The 20,111-nt window shown below is 35.0% G+C and overlaps 1 protein-coding gene across 1 annotated transcript; it reads right to left on the minus strand.

Annotated features, from left to right (window-relative positions):
* Positions 1-307: 307 nt before the first annotated feature.
* LOC308430472 (arylacetamide deacetylase-like 2) lies at positions 308-17,270 on the minus strand (the record flags this gene model as incomplete). Its single annotated transcript, XM_080929605.1, has 5 exons — positions 308-913; positions 9,053-9,224; positions 11,918-11,987; positions 15,194-15,416; positions 17,193-17,270. The coding sequence occupies 5 exons, from the start codon at positions 17,268-17,270 to the stop codon at positions 308-310; spliced, it is 1,149 nt and encodes a 382-aa protein (XP_080785731.1).
* Positions 17,271-20,111: the final 2,841 nt, after the last annotated feature.

The raw sequence follows: 20,111 nt of genomic DNA on the forward strand, positions 1-20,111 counted from the left end.
TATTGGGAACCTTTATCTCATCATATTTTGCACTACCCTACCATTTTTTGAATACTCAGAGTACATTTTTCCTGATAAATGATAATTAAGGGCAATAATGAAATGAGATTCTCATTTTAGAAATATTTCTAAGATTTAATAGATGAAGTATCTTTTTCAAACATATTTAGTAATCTTTATTCAAACTGAAATATAGTTTTATGCCAAACTCATATTATTTTGTTTCCATTCATCATACAGTAGTTCAAAATATAGCTATCAGATACTTTTCTAACTAAATTGCTTCACAGATACATATACCTGTAATTTATAGGTTTTCCTCTAACCAATGAATATACATATTTCTTACTTTAAATCCTAGATGTAAAACCATTGAATCTGCAGTGAATGATAGAGCCCCATGAATTCCTTCCTCTAAGTGGTCATGCATAACTCGGACCCCAACATTTCTAAGCCGACTGATGTAAATGAAACTATCATCTCTTAATAGATCATGTTCACAAGTGAGGATATAAGTTAGTGGCAAATTCTGTAACTCAGAGTCATCAACTATCAAAGGAAACAGCCTGCTATCCAAAAGTTCTGGGTAGGAAGCCTTCAATTTTCCAAGAACTGGTTCAGTGTAAACATGGTTCTTTTTATACTTCTCAGGAAGGAAGTGACTCCAGTTAACAAACTTGAACAGATGTCTTGATCCTTCGGGCATGTGCTCATTTCTCAGTAAGGCCTGGATCAGTAGTGATGAGTTTTCAGTCAAATATAGAGATGCCAACTTGAGCATCATCTCGCGGTGCAGTATTGGACCATGTTCATACTCTCGATGAGATGGAAGAAAGGTATCTACCAACTGTAGGCCAGGGTATATCAAGGCTTGTGCCTTTATTCTATTTTTGAATTCTGGGTCATTCTGTAGCTAAAAATACAATGGATATCACTGAGTCAATAGTTTGCAAACAAAAGGATTGGCAGCTTCACTTTAATAGCCTGAGGTAAAATTTATTTATTAAGCTGAAACATTATCAGTGTTTTTTTTTTTTCATAAAATTTACTCATTCATTTCAGCATGAGGTATGTCATTCAAATTTTATCTGTTCAAGAATAATGCATACTCTGTTTCTTACACATTTCTTCACATGTGACAACAAAGAGAAATATGGTCAGGATGACCAGAAGCATCCTAGTTAGAGATGACAAGATGACTATAATGCAGTTGTTGTTTGTTTCTTTGAAAAGATTTAGCTTTTGTTTATAATAAAGCCTTGTGAATGTCAGATTGTTCTAGAATACAGTGTCTGCCTGCCTCAGTCTTCCAATTGCTATAATAATAAGCACGTGTTACCATGTTCAGTTTCCTAAAAGAATACTTCAGTAATATAAGAGCAAAATCTATAAATATAATGAAACATAATTGCCAATACTTATGTATAAAGCAAAGTCTAAAACCTGGTATGCTGAAGAAAATACTTAACAATCATCTAAGGAGTGTGGTTTGACAAAAGTGATAGATGAGGCAGAATAATTTATGAAAATCAGAAGATCAGAAAAGGATGTGAAAGGTTGTGTTTGAAGCTTCTGTTTCTTATCAGAAATAAGAGTTGTGGGTCTGCAGCTACATTCATTTCTTCTTGTACACTCCACAGCCGTGAACGTAGACTTCACCTGTGAGCATGAGAACCTCAGCAGCACCAACTTCTGCAAAACTTCTGCATCAGTGACAGCATCTGCAGCCATTCTATGGAAAATCTCAAGCTATTCAAAGTGCTCCCCAGAGTGAGAGAATCTCTTGTGCAATGTATGAAACCTTGTGCAATGTCAAGAAGATGCTGTTTGCCCATGAGCTCCGGCAGGAAATAAGGAGATGAAAATTCTGGTATAGAGAAAGGATTTCTGGGATAGAGGCCATGAGATTTGCCCCAAACTGAGGAGAATGGTCATGTGAATTTTAAGAGTGGTAATTAACCACATGGAGGTACTTATAATAGAGTAAGTTGGATAATTCAGCTAGTGGAAACAAGGCAAAGCCTGTGATCGAGTCATGTATTTATTCATATATAAGTCTCAGAGTCATTATTTCTGGAACTTATGCATGGGTGAAAAAGCATGAGGATTTACTCAAGGCAATACCCTCATATAGGCAAAGGACTTGCACAAAATAAGAGTTCTGTGAAATCTTCTTAGCTCATCACAAGACTAACCATGTAAATAATTCCAAATTACAGAATAATAAAAGACTGGTTGTGCAAGACAGGAAGAATACAAAGAAATAAAATTTTCAAAAGAATCTTTCTAGACTCTAGTTATTTCCTAGTGGTTTTGGAATAAAAAGTTTTTAAATAAAATGAAGCCTCTCAGAAGAGTGGAAAAAAATTCTTCAGTGAGTTAAGTTTCAAACTGAGGCAGAATTGTTACAACATTTTCATGTATAGCAGGGTTGCTGCTAGCAAGTGACTTAGTACACATGCTTGTACCTGAGAAACACCAAAGTTATATGGTAGTATGACCTTACAATTTTATATTGAAATACAAAAAAGAATGAGAAATTGCTCCAATCAGATGTGGAGCACATGGAGATGACTCAGTCAGTAAATTATTTGTTGCACTTGATGCACTGAACACAGGTGGCCAGAGTACAAAATGCTGGGCAGAACAGCACACACTGGTTACCTCATCACTGAGTGAGTAAGGTGGACCCAAGTGGAATCCTGAACTTAAATGCACAGCAATCTAGATGACTCAGAGATCTTAGGCCCCTTAAAAGACCCAGGTTTAAAAATAAGGCAGAGAAATATAGAAGACACCCAATGTCAACCTCTGGAATCTACATGCATAACCATACCCATGAACATACATACACAAGTTCACATATTTATAATTGTGTGTACTAACATGAATCCATGTACACATATATACACACACAAAGATACATGCATAAAATAAAAACTATTACACTTACTGTACAAAAAAAGAGAAAATGATAGTTCTTTAGGTAGTAGTAGAAAATTCCAGATGGTCTACATCAAAATCGTCTGGAAGAAATGCCATGATACACTACCCATTGGGGAGAGGTTTTAGGCTTCAAATTTCACTAGTCCTGTGCTGTTCTGAATCACTAGATTCCTTATTCATTTTTAAAATTCTTTTTAGTTTAATTTTTTGGTAAATTTTTTGATTGAGAATGTTACAAGTTCTTTGTCAACATTATTAAAATCATTTATTTCTTGGGAATGCAGTGATCCAAAGGTCACTAGAGTCAGCTGGTTTTATGCCTGGTTTTAACATCTGTCACAGTTATGAATATACTTTGGAAGGATATATTAATCTAAAGGGATGGCAGTAGCTGGTGACTCTTTTCCCTAAATCATGTTGCCTATTTTTCAGGTTTTCTTAAATTTATAAAATCAATAGTATTCTAATATCAAATTAGACAAAGATAATAAAAAGAAAAAATAATAAGATAATGTTCTTCACAAATTATACTCAGAAATCTTTAAGAAATGCATATAGATAGAATTATTGTATATATAGAAAAATGACAAGAGGACTTAGGCCAGTGGTGCCAGGCTGTTACAATACTTAAAAGTTATTATTTTTTTCTTTCTTTTACTTTTCTAAGAAGGACTGATGCTTCCACATTTTGGTCTTCCTTCTTTTTGAGCTTTATAAAGTCTGCGAGTTGTTTCTTGGGAATTCAGAACTTTCTGGAGCTACTATCCAATTATCAGTGATTTTTTTTTTTTTTTTGTGACTGGGTTACATGGATGACATTCTCTAGTTCCATCCATTTGCCTAGGAATTTCTTCAAGTCACTGTTTCTAATAACTGAGTAGTACTCCATTGTGTAAATGTAGCACATTTTCTGTGTCCATTCCTCTATTGAAGGGCATCTATGTTATTTCCAGCTTCTGGCTATTATAAATAAAGCTGCTGTGAACGTGGTAGAGTATGTGTCCTTATTATATGTTGGAGCATCCTTGGGGTATATGTTCAGAAGTGAAATATCTGGGTCTTAAGTTCCAGTTTTCTATGGAACTACCAGACTGATTTCCAGAATGGTTGTACCAGCTTACAACCCCACCAACAGTGGAGGAATGTTCCTCTTTCCCCACATCTTCGCCAGCATCTGCTGTCATCTGAGGTTTTGGTCTTAGCATTTTCACTGGTTTGAGGTGGAATCTTATAGTTTGGATTTGCATTTTCCTGATGATTAAGGATGTTGTGCATTTTTTAAGGTGCTTTTCAGCCATTCAGTATTATTCAGTTGACAATACTTTGTGTAACTCTGTACCCCGTTTTTAATAGGATTGTTTAATTCTCTGGGGTCTAAATTTTTGAATTCTTTGTATTTATTGGATATAAGCTCTCTATCAGATGTTGGATTGGTAACGATCCGTTCCCAGTTTGTTGGCTGCTGTTTTGTTTTCTTGACAGTGTCCTTAGCCTTACAGAAACTTTGCAATCTCATGAGGTCCCATTTATCCATTCTTGATCTTAGAGCATAAGCCATTGGTGTTCTGTTCAGGAAAATTTCCCCTGTGTCTATGTGTTTTAAGCTCTTCTCCACTTTCCCTTCTCATAGTTTCCATGTACCTGGTCTTATGTGGAGGTCTTTAATCTACTTGCACTTGAGTTTTGTACAATGAGATAAGGAAGGAATGATTTGCATTCTTCTGCATGCTGACTGCCAGTTGAATTAACACCATTTGTTGAAGAGGCTGTCCTTTTTTCATTGAATGTTTTTAGTTCCTTGTCAAAAATCAAGTGACCATAGGTGTGAGGGTTCATTTCTTTGGCTTCAATTTTGTTTCATTGATCTACCTGCCTATCTCTGTACCAATACTTTGCGGTTTTTAACATAATGTTATGTTATGTTAAAATATAAAGCATTGTAATATAGCTTGAGGTAAGAGATGGTAAATCCTCTGGAAGTTTTTTTATTGTTGAGAATAAATTTCACTATCTTAGGGTTTTTTGTTATTCCAGATGAATTTGCAAATTGTGCTTTCCAACTCTATAAAAAATTGAATTGGAATTTTGATGCGGAGTGGATTGAATCTGTAGATTGATTTTGGTAAGATGGCCATCTTTACAATGTTGACCCTCCAATCCATGAGCATGGGAGATTTTTTTTATCTTCTAATTTCTTCTTCAATTTCCTTCTTCAGAGATTTGAAGTTCTTGCCATACAGATCTTTCACTTGCTTAGTTTGTGTCTCACCAAGGTATTTCATGCTGTTTGTGACTATTGTGAAGGGCACTGTTTCTCTGACTTTTTCTCAGCATGCTTATCCTTTGAGTAGAAGAAGGTTACTGATTTGTTTAAGTTAATTTTATGTCCAGCCACATTGTTTAAGTTGTTTATCAACTGTAAAAGTTTGCTGGTGGAATTTTTGGGGTCACTTACATATACTATCATGTGATCTGCAAATAGTGATATTTTTGACTTCTTCCTTTCCAATTTGTTTCCCTTTGAATGTTGGTCCATTGATGTTAACAGATATTAAGGGACAGTACTTGTTGTTTCTTGTTATCTTTGTTTTTAGACAGAATTATGTTTGTGTGTCTTTCTTCTTTTATTTTTTTTGCATGATTATTTTCATGCTTTTAGTAGGGTATAGTTTCCCTCTTTGTGTTGATTTTCCATCTCTTATCCTTTATAGGACTAAATATGTGGCCACATATTGTCTAAATTTGGTTTTGTCCTGGAATATCTTGGTCTCTATCAATGGTAATTGAGAGTTTTGCTGGATATAGTAATCTGGGCTGGCATTTGTTTTCTCTTTTTGTCTGTATGACATCTGTCCAGGATCTTCTAGTTTTCATAGTCTCCATTGAGAAGTCTGGTGTAATTCTGATCAGTCTTCCTTTATATGTTACATGTCCTTTTTCTCTTACTACTTTTAGTATTCTTTCTTTGTTGTGAATATTTGGTGTTCTGACTATTATGTGTCAGGAAGAATTTTTTTTCTGGTCCAATCTATTTGAAGTTCTGTAGGCTTCTTACATGTTCATGGTCATCTTTTTCTTAAGGGTAGAAAAGTGTCCTATGATTTTGTTGAAGATATTTACTGTGCCTTTTAGTTGAAATTCTTGCCCTCTTTTACACGTATTATCCCTAGGTTTGGTCTTGTCATTGTGTCCTGGATCTCCTGGAAATTTTGGGTTAAGATCTTTTTGGTTTTTGTATCTTCTCTGACTGTTTGTCTCTGTTTTCTATGTTGTTTTTGGAACCTGAGATGCTCTCTTCCATCTCCTGTAGTCTGTTAGGGATGCTTTTATCTATGACTCCTGATTTCTTTCTTAGGGCTTCTATCTCTAGGGTTGTCTCTTTTTCTAATTTCTTCATTGTATCTATTTCCATTTTCAATTCCTTCACCTGTTTGATTGTGTTTTCTTGTAGTTCTTTGAATAATTATCCTGGTTCTTCTGTAATTGTTTTTTTTTAAATTGAACAACTTTATTTTAGAAAACAAAAATAAATGTACAGATTTTAAGCATTTATACATAAAAGTATGCGAACACATTTTTGTCAGAACTTGATTTTTTTTAAAGGTTTGATACTATGCATTAAAGTATTACTAGTTACAATGAGCATAAAATACATGTAAAACAAGATGTAACCAGGAAATAGTCAAAGTTTTCTTGGTGTGTAAAGATTAAACATAATGGTTTTTCATTTTCTTTTTCTTTTCTTGAACTTCACATAGTCTGTGAGTTGTTTCTGGGGTATTCAGAGCTTTCTGGGGTTAGTATCCAATTATCAGTGACTTCATATTATGTCTGTTCTTTTGTGACTGGGTTACCTCACTCAGGATGATATTCTTTAGATGCATTCATTTTCTTACAAATTTCATAAAGTCATTTTTTTCTGATAGGTGAGTAGTACTCCATTGTGTAAATATACCACAATTTTTGTATCCATTCATCTACTGAAGGACATCTGAATTCTTTCCAGCTTCTGGCTAGTATAAATAGGGCTGCTATGAAAATTGTGGTGCATGTGTCTTTGTTGTATGTTGGAGCTTCTCTGGGGTATATTCCCAGAAGTGGAATAACTGGATCTTCAGGTAGTACTATGTCCAGTTTTCTGAGGAACCGCCAGAATGATTTCCAGAGTGGTTGTACCAGCTTACAACTCCACCAACAGTGGAGAAGTATTCCTCTTTGCATCCTTGCCAGCATCTGCTGTCATCTGAATTTCTGATCTTAGCCATTCTCCTGTAATTGTTTAAGGGAGTTATTCATGAGCTTCTCAAAGATCTCTATCATTATTATGAAGTATGGTTTTAAGTCTAAATCTTGCTTTTCTGCAGTGTTTGGAAATCCAGCACTTGCTGTGGTAGGAAAACTGGGTTCTGATGTTGCCAGTTTGTCTTGATTTCTATTGCTTGGGTCCTTGTGCTTTCCTCTTGCCATCTTGTTGTCAGTGATTGTAAGTGATGTTTTTGTTTCTGACTCGTGCTTGTCTCTCCTGTGGTCTCAGAAGGGACATTGCTCCTGCGTGTGGGGTTCTTTGTAGGCAGACAGTGAGTTCTGATGTCAGGAGGGAGAGCACTTGGAAGGCTCTTCAGGGAGATCAGTCCTCTGCCTGAGTCTTAACGGCAGAGACCAGGCTCACTTTTTTGGTCAGAAAGGAACATTGTTTAGAGAGCCTCGTGCTCCCTGTGCTTCCGGAACTCCATGTCTTCCCTCCCGGAGCCTGTGCATCAGGCTCACCTTTGATCCAGATGGAAGAGAGCCTATGCAGCTGTTCTAGATGCCCAGAATTCTGTCCAGAATCCTGATATCAGAGACCATGCTGTCTCTGTGGGCTGGGAAGGACTCTTTCCCAGAGAGCAATCACTGTGCTCCCTGGGCTCTGAGAACTCTTGGTGTTCCCTCCCTAGGCCTGTGAGGCAGGCTAACCCTTGGTCCACGTGGAAAAGCATCTCAATTCCTTATTTTTCTAATAGCCACTGTATTAAAGCTAGTGAGATTTCATGGTGGAAATACTGTCTTCACCTATATTTTATCAATTTTTAACTTTATTATTAAAAACATTTTAAATAAAAGCCATCACAAATACTTATTAATATCAGTATTGTTTATTTTAGCTCCTAAATTTGGATCTTAGAATACCAAAACAATTTCAGAGTATCCTATGCCTAATCCCCTGTAGAGACTGGTTACCAGGTAAAGGTCCATTTTTACTGAAAATGGCCAACTGATGAATAGTTGGCAGTGTTGACATGTATCTAGGACACTGAACCCCTTCCAACTAAATCAGAAGATGGTTTTACATTTGGTAAAATGCTCCCACTGCCCCAGCTATAAGCAACTCTCACTGCCATGCCCTTTCTGCAGGGATGCACTAAATGTTCCAAACTAGGAACTGTTAAAATCTCCTCTTCCCTTTAATTGCTTCTTGTCAGATATTTAGTCTCGGAGGGAAAAAGTAACTAATGCACTCATTAATAGTATTAATACAAAAATATTGATACTTTTTATATTACATCTATAGAAACTCAATAAATCATAAACACAAAATCCATTATCATAATTAATAGAGTGGTTCATAAATAATGTTGCATTTTTCCTAACATTGTCATTACAGTTTCCTAATAACTGATTCTTGAGTTGTTGGGGCCGGATGCTCCTAAGGTTAGCATGAACTACAAAACAACTCAGAGAATCTTATCAAAAGCCAATTTTGAAACCTTTAAGTTTAAAAGTGAAGTTTGCATAGGTGTGTGATAGTGTATGTGACTAGCAAGCATCCTTCCCTGGATCCAATGCCCAGAATGTTTCGTCAACCTCTAAAAATGTAAGATTGTAAAAGTATTCCCTAGCATTAAACAAAAAACAAACAAACAAAACACACACACACACACACACACACACACACACACACACACACACATTTAAAGTAATATCATTAAAATGGATAATCACACTTGGATAATCACACTTGTTTAATTTAAATTTCACATATAACAGTATAAAAGTAATGCAAACACACTTAAAACACAGCTTCTTTTTTGTCAGGATTAAAACATATATAATACATACAACATACCAGTTGAGTAACTGTTGCTGCCAATGTACCTCCAGAACTGTCTCCCATAATGCAGATGCGTGAGGGATCCACTCTGTATTTTGCAAGGATATTTTCCTGGAGAAAGAACTTGATCACACAAATGCAGTCTTCAAGGGCAGCTGGGAATAGATACTGAGGAGCAAGCCTGTAGCTTTAGAGGTAAATCAAGTAAAACCACAACAAAACACTTGTTAAAGTTATGCAAAGGAATATCTCACTCTCAATAGATACATTGATATGTTGGCCCTACTTTGAATCCTAAGTCTCAGCAATTAACTAGAGCTCATTGGTAATGTCTGTCTTAAATTGGGGAGTAGATTGTGATTAAGGGTTTCAGATATTGGTTGTAAGGGGAACAAGTAAGATAGAAGACCTTGTGATGTCTGCATGTCTCACCAGCCCTCAGTGCACTTAGTGACTCAAAAGCAATTCACCATCAGTGACAGGAATACTCAGAAACTTTAAATGCAGAAAATATTACAGTAAATTACTGACTGATGGTTTTAATTATAAATGTATGTGTGTACATGCTCAACAAAAATGTAGAATTTTTTATCTTAAATTGAAAATCAGAATTTAAATCAACATAGTCATGAAGTATGCATATTTTAAGTATACCAAAAATCTCATTATAATATTTGATTTCTTTCTTTACGTTAAGCACTACTACATCTTTCCATTCTTTGTTCTGTGTGTTCTATCTTTGGAGTACACCTCAATGAAATTCACATTTTTAACTTCATCATCCTAATATTTGTTAGAATCAGTAAAAAATTTACATGCTTATAGTAAACAATGTCCATCATATGATCCTTGTAGATGTTTATATTTTACTGTGTCTTAAATATTTGAAAATGAGCAAAATGACTTAAAATATTAATATTCTTCAAGGTAAAGAACAGCAAGTACCTAAAATCATGTACAATTATTAAACACCATACAATATGTCATACCACTAAAAAGGCTCATTTAAGATGATTGTGTGTTATATTCAGTTAAAATTATTGCATGAAAGACACATACATCATTCTTACTGTTATAATTTATACATTTCTCAAAAACCTAAGCTTTTTTTCTGGTTTCATTAACAAGTAATTATGAGCAGGACAGAACTGAAGTCTCTAGTGGGTTCTACTGCCCCCTAAAATATTCTCAACTATGAAATTCCTTACACTGACTTTGTCTGAGGTCTGTAAGTCTGTAAAATCTATTTCTACACCATGCACTATGGAATTGGTTGAATGTATAATAAAGTTTTCCTTCTGATTAGCCTTCAGTAATGCAGAGCAAACCGTTGTTCATTAAGGAAAAAAGAACTTGCTCATATTTTGTATGTTATTGGAAATATTGACAAAAGGTATGAGAAAAGAAGATATTGTTTTGATAATGTCTTAAAATATTCAAAGTTTGCTAACATTTTTACTGAAAAATATGTAACCAGGAACAATAGTAAACTTACACTGATTTATAACCAGGTCAAATAAAACCCAAGAATATAATGAGAACACACTTCTTTTTCTATCTTTTTTTAAATATAAAAGATAAATGCACAAATTTTCAGCATTTTGCATAAAAGTATATGAATACATTTTATAAAATTGTAATTAAGTATTTGTGGGTACATATATATACATATATATATGTAACAATAATATAGGAAAAGAGGCTATTAATTTGAGGGGATAGGAGAGAGACAAGGAGGGGCTGTAGGGAGGAAAGAGGGATGTGATACAGTTCTATCTTAATTAAAATATATTCTTTTTTTTTTGTTGAATTTCACACAGCCTGTGAGTTGTTTCTGGGCTGTTCAGAGTTTTCTGGGGTTAGTATCCAATTATCAGTGACTGCATAGTAAGTCTGTTCTTTTGTGACTAGGTTATCTCGCTCAGGATGATATTCTCTAGATGCAACCATTTTCTTAAAAAAATTGGTTAAGTCATTGTTTCTGATAGCTGAGTAGTACTCCATTGTGTAAATGTACCACAATTTTTGTATTCATTCATCTACTGAAGGACATCTGGGTTCTTTCCAGCTTCTGGATATTATAAATAGAGCTGCAATGAACATTGTGGTGCATGTATTTTTGTTGTATGTTGGAGTATCTCTGGGGTAAATGCCCAGAAGTGGAATAACTGGGTCTTCAGGTAGTACTATGTCCAATTTTCTGAGGAACTGCCAGACTGATTTCCAGAGTGGTTGTATCAGTTTACAACCCCAACAGCAGCGAAGAAGTGTTCCTCTTTCACCACATCCTCGCCAGCATCTGTTGTCATCTGAGTTTTGGATCTTGGCCAATCTGACTGGTGTGAGGTGGAATCTCAGGGTTGATTTGATTTGCATTTCTCTGATGGCTAAGGATGTCCAGCACTTCCTTAGATGTTTCTCAGACATTTGATATTCCTTGATTGAGAACTTTTTAAGTCTGTACTCCATTTTTTAATAGGGTTGTTTAATTCTCTGGTGTCTAGCTTTTTGAGTTCTTTGTATACCTTGGATATTAGGCCTCTATCTGATGTGGGGTTGGTATGAGAACACTCTTTAGGTATGTTATCTGTAGATAAAGTTAGGTACTTGTGAAACTTGGAATTCATACTTCTAGAGTTGTCCTATCTCTAACATCAAAGATGCTTATTCCTCTGACCTTATACTAGTATCTACAATGGCAAAAATCACAACAAATACAAATGTCTTTGAGGACACATTGATATAAAAATTCTAGGAAAAATTATATAGCAAAACCCCACAGGATATAGCTATTTGATAGCTTAAGTGACAAGCTCTGAAAAAGTCAAGCCTATGTTGTAAGGGCCCAGGATGTGGTAAAACGTATTATTACTCTCTTACTCTATTCCTACAACAACAGCACCAAGCTTGTTTGATGTGAGTCTGTTCAGGTTGTCATGAGCTGTTATCTCTGAAATGAATAAAAAAAAAAACAAAAACAAATTGGTGAATTGTAAAGAGAAAAACAATGGAAACCCACAAATAGCTATTAATATGATTAAAATATGGATTGTGGTTAATTGATGGAACTCCCAGCACCCCCTATTCTTGTTATGTAGAACAATACTCTAGAATTTAGGAAACAAAGAATAAATAGTCTGCAACTCATTATCTCCATATTCCACTCTTGCTAGAAGAGTTGGGAAGTATGGAGTTAGGTTGAAAAATAACATTGTAGCTAGTGTTATAATGTTCACAAGAAAGACATTTGCCATTGTTACTTTTAAAGGAATTTTTTAATGAAGGGAAGTCATCTTACTTAAAGCTGTAATTAAATGGATTTTTTCTAAAGGCTTACATTTTTATATAAGGTCATGCATGTTTAATAAACTTAGCAGTAAACTTCATATTTCCTTTCTTTATAGAAAAGATATTTAAGTTTTATAAAATCAAGTAATATCATGGTCTTACATTTTTAGTTTCCTAAAAAGTTAACTGTGGATAAAATACCATTAATCAACTTAAAAGAATTTAAAAGGAAAACAAAGGAAAGTAATTTCCTAAACTTCATGTCAATATTTCTTTTAGATAAAAATATGTATTAGTTCACCTAAAATATGTATATTTCCACCCATTATGTTAGAGATAAAATATAATTACCATGAGGAAATAAATTAGAGAAAAATTAATTTTTAGTGAAAAATAATTTTCTTAGAATGTTAAAATTTATATATAGAGACTATTTTTAAAGTTTATATATATATATATATATATATATATATATATATATATATATATACATATAAAGTTTAGTTAAAATATAAACTTAGATTACAAGCAGAATGTAGACAAATCATGGAAATAAGAATGCCAGATTTATACTTAAATGTTTGACAGAAGATTTATTGCTAGGTTGTCAATATGTCTCAACTGTTTTTCAATAACTCATGTGGCTGTACTGTCATGGAAAGTGAGAAAAAATGTACCAGAAATGAACTAATTGTGAGGAGTCATTTGAATTAAGGAATGAAGATGAGGATGCAATCTAAGTGATAAGCCACCAGGTGTGGACAGGGACAGGAAGCTGCTCAGAACGCTGTGCCCAGAGCATGTCATGAAGTGTAGAAAATAAGCGTTTGTAACAGAGAGCACAGTGATCACCACCAATGAAGTTTTCCTTTCATTTGTTTTCGGGAGATTTATTTCTTTCTATGTCTACTCCTTGAGAAATTAATATGATGGTATCTGCTTAGGAATTCACATGGTACATGCAAAAACAGTTTGAAGCTGAGTTGATTGAACTTAAGTCCAGCAACAATGCCAGAGATGGGATACAGCCCATATCAACAGGATGGGCATGGGGACTAGAGGGGAAACAAAGAATAAAGTAAAGGAAATGTGGAGCCAATAACAAAAGAATAAAATACTAGAATATGGAGAATATTAATATTGGTAAAATATAAACAATTTATCTCAGCGTGGTTTTAGCTTTTTTTTCTTGTTTTAATGTTATAGTTGTAAATGAAGGAATAAAGTCAAGGAGGAAAAAGGAAAGACAACAGAAATTTCTTTCATACAACTTAACAGAGTAGATGATAGCAGTGGTTTCTGTCAGATTGCACTGTTCTAAGGAAGAATGAAAGGCAAGAAAGAGAGAAGCATGAAAACAAGTCTGGGAAAAGAAAGAATGATTAGAAAATAATTACAACAGCCAGGAACTGAGAGAGGTCAAGGCAGAGAAGACAGTGTGTACTTAGAAATCAACTAAGGAGGTAAAAGAACAGGTAGAAGAAGCAGCCATCAGGAGGTGACTTGGAAGTCAATTTAATTCCTAGGAAAGCAGAGAGTTGTTTTGACCAAATGTAAAGATACCTATCCCAGTAGAGAGCAATGAAGAAGTATAGATAAGATGTCAGTATATATCAGACAGTGCAGACAGGTACTGGGAGATACAGAAACATAAACACTTATGTCCCAGAAGAGCAGGTAAAGTTGGAAACAGCATGGCAATGCGGAAATGTCACTGGAGCAAAACCTAGAGCCTAACTGCTTCAGAGAGGTGGCATTTTCCAGCAGCACTTAGAGCACACATGTGCTGTCAGCAGGAGCCTTCATCCTCTAGATTCTGCTCCCAGGCTCCTGCTTCCTGCCTTTGTGAACTGTAGACCTTTGAAAACATTTCTTAGTCTATTTGTTCCTTCTCCACTAAAACATGATGATATTACCTATCTGAGAAGTATCTACCCAGCACAAGTATCTGAAATACCTTTCTGAAACATGCTCACTCCATTGGCTCTCCAGCTTTCCATGTTGGCATTTTTTTGATTAATTTGAAACACTAACAGATTATGAAGAGAAACTACTGGATTTTATGATTAAGCTACATGCTCATTGAGGACAGGAGTGACATTACTTATATGTCACATCTATCAAGTACACAGCACAGCAGCCTCATGCTTTTCTGTGTAGACAATCCATGTCACAAGTCTGAAATTCCTTCTATTCCCCTCACGTATGTCTCTCTGTGTCTGTGTCTCTGGGTATGTCTATCTCTGTGTATGTGTGTTTGTTGGCCTGTCTGTCTGTCTGTCTGTCTGTCTGTCTCTCTCTCTCTCTCTCTCTCTCTCTCTCTCTCTTTCTCTCTCTCTCTCTGTGTGTGTGTGTTGGAGCAACTATACTCTCCTGCAGATGAGAATAAATTCTCAGGTTTATTTTATTTTATCATTTTAATACCAAGTTATGCTTTGAGTTCTAAACATCAGACGTTATTTTGGCATCATAATCTACTACTTGAACAAATGTGGACTGTAGTATGACAACAGTTGTATTTCAGATCCAACAACTAAAGCATCTGGTACACATTAGGATTTTATACAGTTTATGTGATTAGGTTATTTTAGTCTGAGTTCCAAGTTTATCATTTAAACTTCCAAGTCTAGGCTATTCATATGTTTATTTAAAAGTATCATTTTCTAATAAAGCAATCATATGTCTCTGTGACTATTTTAATTACAAAGCTGTAAATGAAAACATATGTGTGAGCCATGGACCATACATTCCAATGTATCTCTGCTAAGCAGTACATATTACCCAAGTCAACATTATGTTGACAAAACTCTATAAACACTTATCTGAATATAAATATATGAACAGCACACACATCAGAAATACACTTACTGCAACTTCCGAAGACAAACACACCACCATGAATATAAATCACAGCTGGCCTCTTTCTTTCAGAAGTCCTCTTTGGCAAGTACAGACGAACAGGGATGTCATTGAAGTCTGTGTCAATCACTGTAATGTTTTCATCTGAGACTGGTTGTGTAACGTAAAATGTTGCCACAGTTGAAAATAGTTTTTCATATTTCATGAGACCTATGTTTTCAAATAATGTGGCCTACAAAAGCATGACAAAATTTTAATCATTATACATTTTAATTTTAATAACATCAAATACACATATGTAATGATAAAAATAAATAATGTGCTAATACTACAGAGGACTAATTTTATTTTCTAACTGTATTTTGGTAGCATGGATATCTCCGTGTGTTCATCTCCACCAGACTAGCACAAAATTGGGTACATGATCAAGTCATATGACAGGGGATGAGCCAATAAAATCTCCTTCTTCCCTGCGGACATAGTGGCAGTTATTAGTAACTGAGGAAGGAAGCATAATTTCCTTTAATATCTGTTAGTCATTTACTCTTGCTCTAGTCAATAATCTCCCTGCAACTGTCACCAAGAAACTCTAATTAAACTTATTGGAATACATAAGAGATTGGAGATATACAAGTAAGAGGGAAACCTGTTTAGAAAGTAGATTCCGGTAGACTCATGAAGGAAATTCATCAGGTAGATGAACAAATTAGTCAATAAATAAATAAATAAATCCTTGCAGGTATTGTATTGGTACTGACCTTGAAAGTTTATTCTTACTTTATTGTTGTTATAAGACTGAAAGGTGCTATGCATATGACCAGAAGAGAAATATAATTACCAATATTGACAAACTGTGAATCCCATGAACAAATATAGCTACTAGGCTGGCAAGACTTGACTACTATTGCAATAGAGATTTGAATATTATGGGTTAAGCAATCACATTCTTATCAGATTTAAGCCCCATTTCACAAGTTAAAACTTATACCTAATCCCATTGTTGGGCCAAGAATCTGTGAATAGATAAGTCATAGGTCACGAGAGGAACCTACTAGTGCCACTCTGTTAAACATACATAACTCCTAATGACTTACTGTTATAACCATAGATTAATGCATCTCTCAATCTTTATCATAGAAGCTTCTGTTTGTAGCAGATAGGGATTAACACAGAGATGCAAAATGGACTTAACTCTAAGTGGAACATCTATACTTCCATCTCTCCTACCAAAGCTCAGAGATCATTGCAGAAGAGGAGACTCAAAGACTACTTATGCCTGAGATATTGAATGAATTAAACAATAACAGCCCAGTGTTCTCCAGATACACCATAGTAACTGAATGAGTAAATTCAGTTATGGTGACAGCATACAAAGACCCATGAAACTCAAGTCACACTAAACTCTACCTTGGTAGAGAGAAGTGGACAAGATGTTCTACCCCTAGCTGAGAAGCTATTGGCATTTTTCAGCTGGAGAGGAAGAGACGTTTCTTGTGAAGGGTTTTGCTTCTGGTATATTACCTGATCTCCAGTTGATAGCCATACATCCAAAAGTATTCAGACAGTACAGATTGGAGATAATTAGTGGGGGGGGGGAGAAGGAGAACACAAGTTAGGAAATTTGAATGGCTAAGAAGTTTCTAGATTGTTAAAAACATGACTGTATACAATTCTCAAAGAGTTAATAAAACAGAAAATGGATAAACTACAAATAAATAAGTAACTTAAGTGTGAAATGTTTGGAAATAATCTCATATAATACCACCAAATTTTTCAGTGTATTTTGTTTAGGTATGATTTAAGTATAGTTTTATCTAAGATGAAAACTGTCTGTCATGTGGTATTTTATGTATGTTTCAGTATTTTATTTTTATTTCATTGTCACTCAATTTAGTATTATAAAATTCTCTGTGTGTGTATGCATGTGTATGTATGCATGTATGTATAAACATGTCAACCATGTGTGCCTGTGGAAGTCAGACTGTGGTGTTGGTTCTTATCTTTTAACCTTATTTAAGAGAAGTTCAATTGCTCTAGCTATAGATGCCACAGTTTCGGGTCCAGGAGCGTCCAGTTTTTCTTCCATCTTTCCTCCCTCCCATTGTAGAAGATCCAAGCTACCATATTCAGTTGCCTGAGCTCTGGACCTGAATGCAGTTCCTCATGCCTGCAAAGCAATGGTTTTGTCCATTATGTAGTCTCCATTGTCTAATATAGTTTCAATACTTTAAAATGTTATGCAGTTATCATATTTATAATAGTTTATGATCCTCATTTTCAGCTGCAAAGCAGTGTCTTCTCTTTTTCTTAAAATTTCTTGAAGGAAAAATAAGCCACTTTTTATTCATACCATTGAAGTTAGGCTTTCTTGAGTATTTTTGGTAAACTATCTTAACATTATTGACCAATTCAATCAAATTTTTGTACATTTTTATGTGACTAGAATATTGCAGAACAGATATTATTGTGCATGTCTCATGACACTAAAGCCATAAAGGTATACCTATCTACACTAATAACTCCAGAAATTCTCATGGCTGATCACTGTTACACAGAAAGGAACTGGAAGAACAATGTGTAATCCCATTTATATAGTTAGTGGTACAAATCATCTTCTTTGTATGAGAAGCTAATATATTAGAGATCTCAAAAAAAAAAAAAAAAAAAAAAAACCAAAATTTAATAAAATGCTAAATTCTACAGGAATGCAGTAAGTAGATAAGAAAACTTGTAGGTGATGAAGAATTAGGTTTGAGGAGTGGAAAGTGCTGTTGATGGTGTCAGATCCTCTGTTTTGTCACATTCAAGAGTTTTTACAATATTATAAAGCTCTCAACTTAAAAAAATTTGTATATACAAAATATATGTATATAGAAATTATACCTATATGTAAAAATATATATTAAAAAAAGCCCAGGGCATAAGAGTTTTAGCATAGAATTAAGCCATATTTAAAAGAAGAGTTAACAGAGAGAGAGAGAGAGAGAGAGAGAGAGAGAGAGAGAGAGAGAGAGAGAGAGCTGGGTTGCCACCATCAGGACCAGCCTGCAGATGGCTGAGTACCCAGAAAAGCCTTCCAAGCACTCTCTCACCTAACCCAAAGGGGTGCAGGTATTGTGGTGCTCTCTGAAAATTAGTCATTTCTGGCCCAGGGAGTGAGCCAGGTCACAGCTATCAGGACTCAGGACCTGCTGGTGAACTGCTAAGCACCCAGAAAAGACTTATAAGTGCTCTCCCACTCAAACCCAGAACATGACAGAACCGAGTCACCACAATCAGAACTCACTGCCTGCCCACAAAGACCCGAAAACCCAGGAGCAATCTATTTCCTGAGTCAACGGGCTATCAGACCCACAGGAAAAAGGAATCTCCAGTCAGAGACAACAAGATTACCTAGAATCACAGATATCAAGAAACACACCAGAAAAGCAAGATTTAGACTTAAAATCATACTTCATGATGATGATGGGGTTCTTCTAGCAGCACATAAATAACTCCCTTAAACAATTACAGGAGACCCATGAGAACACATGCAAAAAAGTAGAAGCCCTTAGAGAGGAAAAATAAAAGTTTACTCAAAAAGCTACAGGAAAACACAACCAAACAGGTGAAGGAATTGAAAACAAAAATAGAGACAAAAAAGATATCACAAAAAGAGACAATCCTGGAGATAGAACCTAAAATAGAAATCAGGAGACATAGTTGCAAGCATCACCAACAGACTACAAAAGATGGAAGAGTGGATCTCAGGGGCAGAAGACAACCTAGAAAACATTGACACAACAGTCAGAAAAAATGCAAAAATCAAAGAGCCCCAAAATATCCAGGATATCCAGGACAAAATGAGAAGACCAAACCTAAGCATAATAGTTGTAGAAGAAGGCAAAGACACCCAACAAAAAGGCACAGTAAATATGTTTAACAAAATCATAAAAGAAAACGTTCCTACCCTTAAGAACAATAAGATGATGAACATACAAGCATCCAACAGAACGCAAAATAGATTGGACCAGAAATGAAACATCTCCCAACACATAATAGTCAAAATGCTGAATGTTCAAAACAAGAATAATAAAAACAGTAAGAGAAAAAAGATAAGTAACATATAAAGACAGACCAAACAGAATTATACCAGACTTCTCAACAGAGATTATGAAAGATTATGATCCTGGACACACAACATATAGCCCCTAAGAGAAAACAAATGCCAGCCCAGGTTACTATATTCAGCAAAACTCTCAGTTACCATAGATAGAGAGATCAAGATTTTCTAGGACAAAACAAAATTTACATAATATCTGTTCATAATTCCAGTCCCAAAACCTCCATCACAAGGAGAGAAACATCACCCCAGAAAAAGCAAGAAAATAATCCTCTTGCAACAAAACCAAAAGAAGAAAGGCACACAAAAATAATTCTATTTCTAACAACAAAAATAGCAGGAAACAACAATCACTATTTGTTAACATCTCTTAATATTAATGGACTCAATTCTTCAATAAAAAGACATAGACTATCAGACTAGATATGTAAACAGGATCCAGCATTTAGCTGCACACAGAAACTCATCTCAGGGACAAAGGCGACACTACCTGAGAGTAGAAGACTGGAAAAAACATTCCAAATGAATGGGTCCTAGAAACAAGTTATAGTAGCCACTCTAATATTGAATAAAATAGATTTTCAAACAAAGATAAAGAAGGAGACTTCATATTCATCCACAGGAAATAACTATCAAGACAAACTCTCAATCCTGAACATCTATGTTCCAAATACGAGGGCACCATATTCATAAAAGAAACCCCACTAAAGCTCAAAGCATATATTACACCACACACAATTACAGTGAAAGATGTTAACACCCCACTCTCATCAAAGGACAGATCATGGAAGCAGAAACTGAACAGAGACATAGCAAAACTAGCAG

Source organism: Micromys minutus, assembly GCF_963924665.1.
Source record: "Micromys minutus genome assembly, chromosome: 15".
NCBI classification, from domain to species: domain Eukaryota; kingdom Metazoa; phylum Chordata; class Mammalia; order Rodentia; family Muridae; genus Micromys; species Micromys minutus.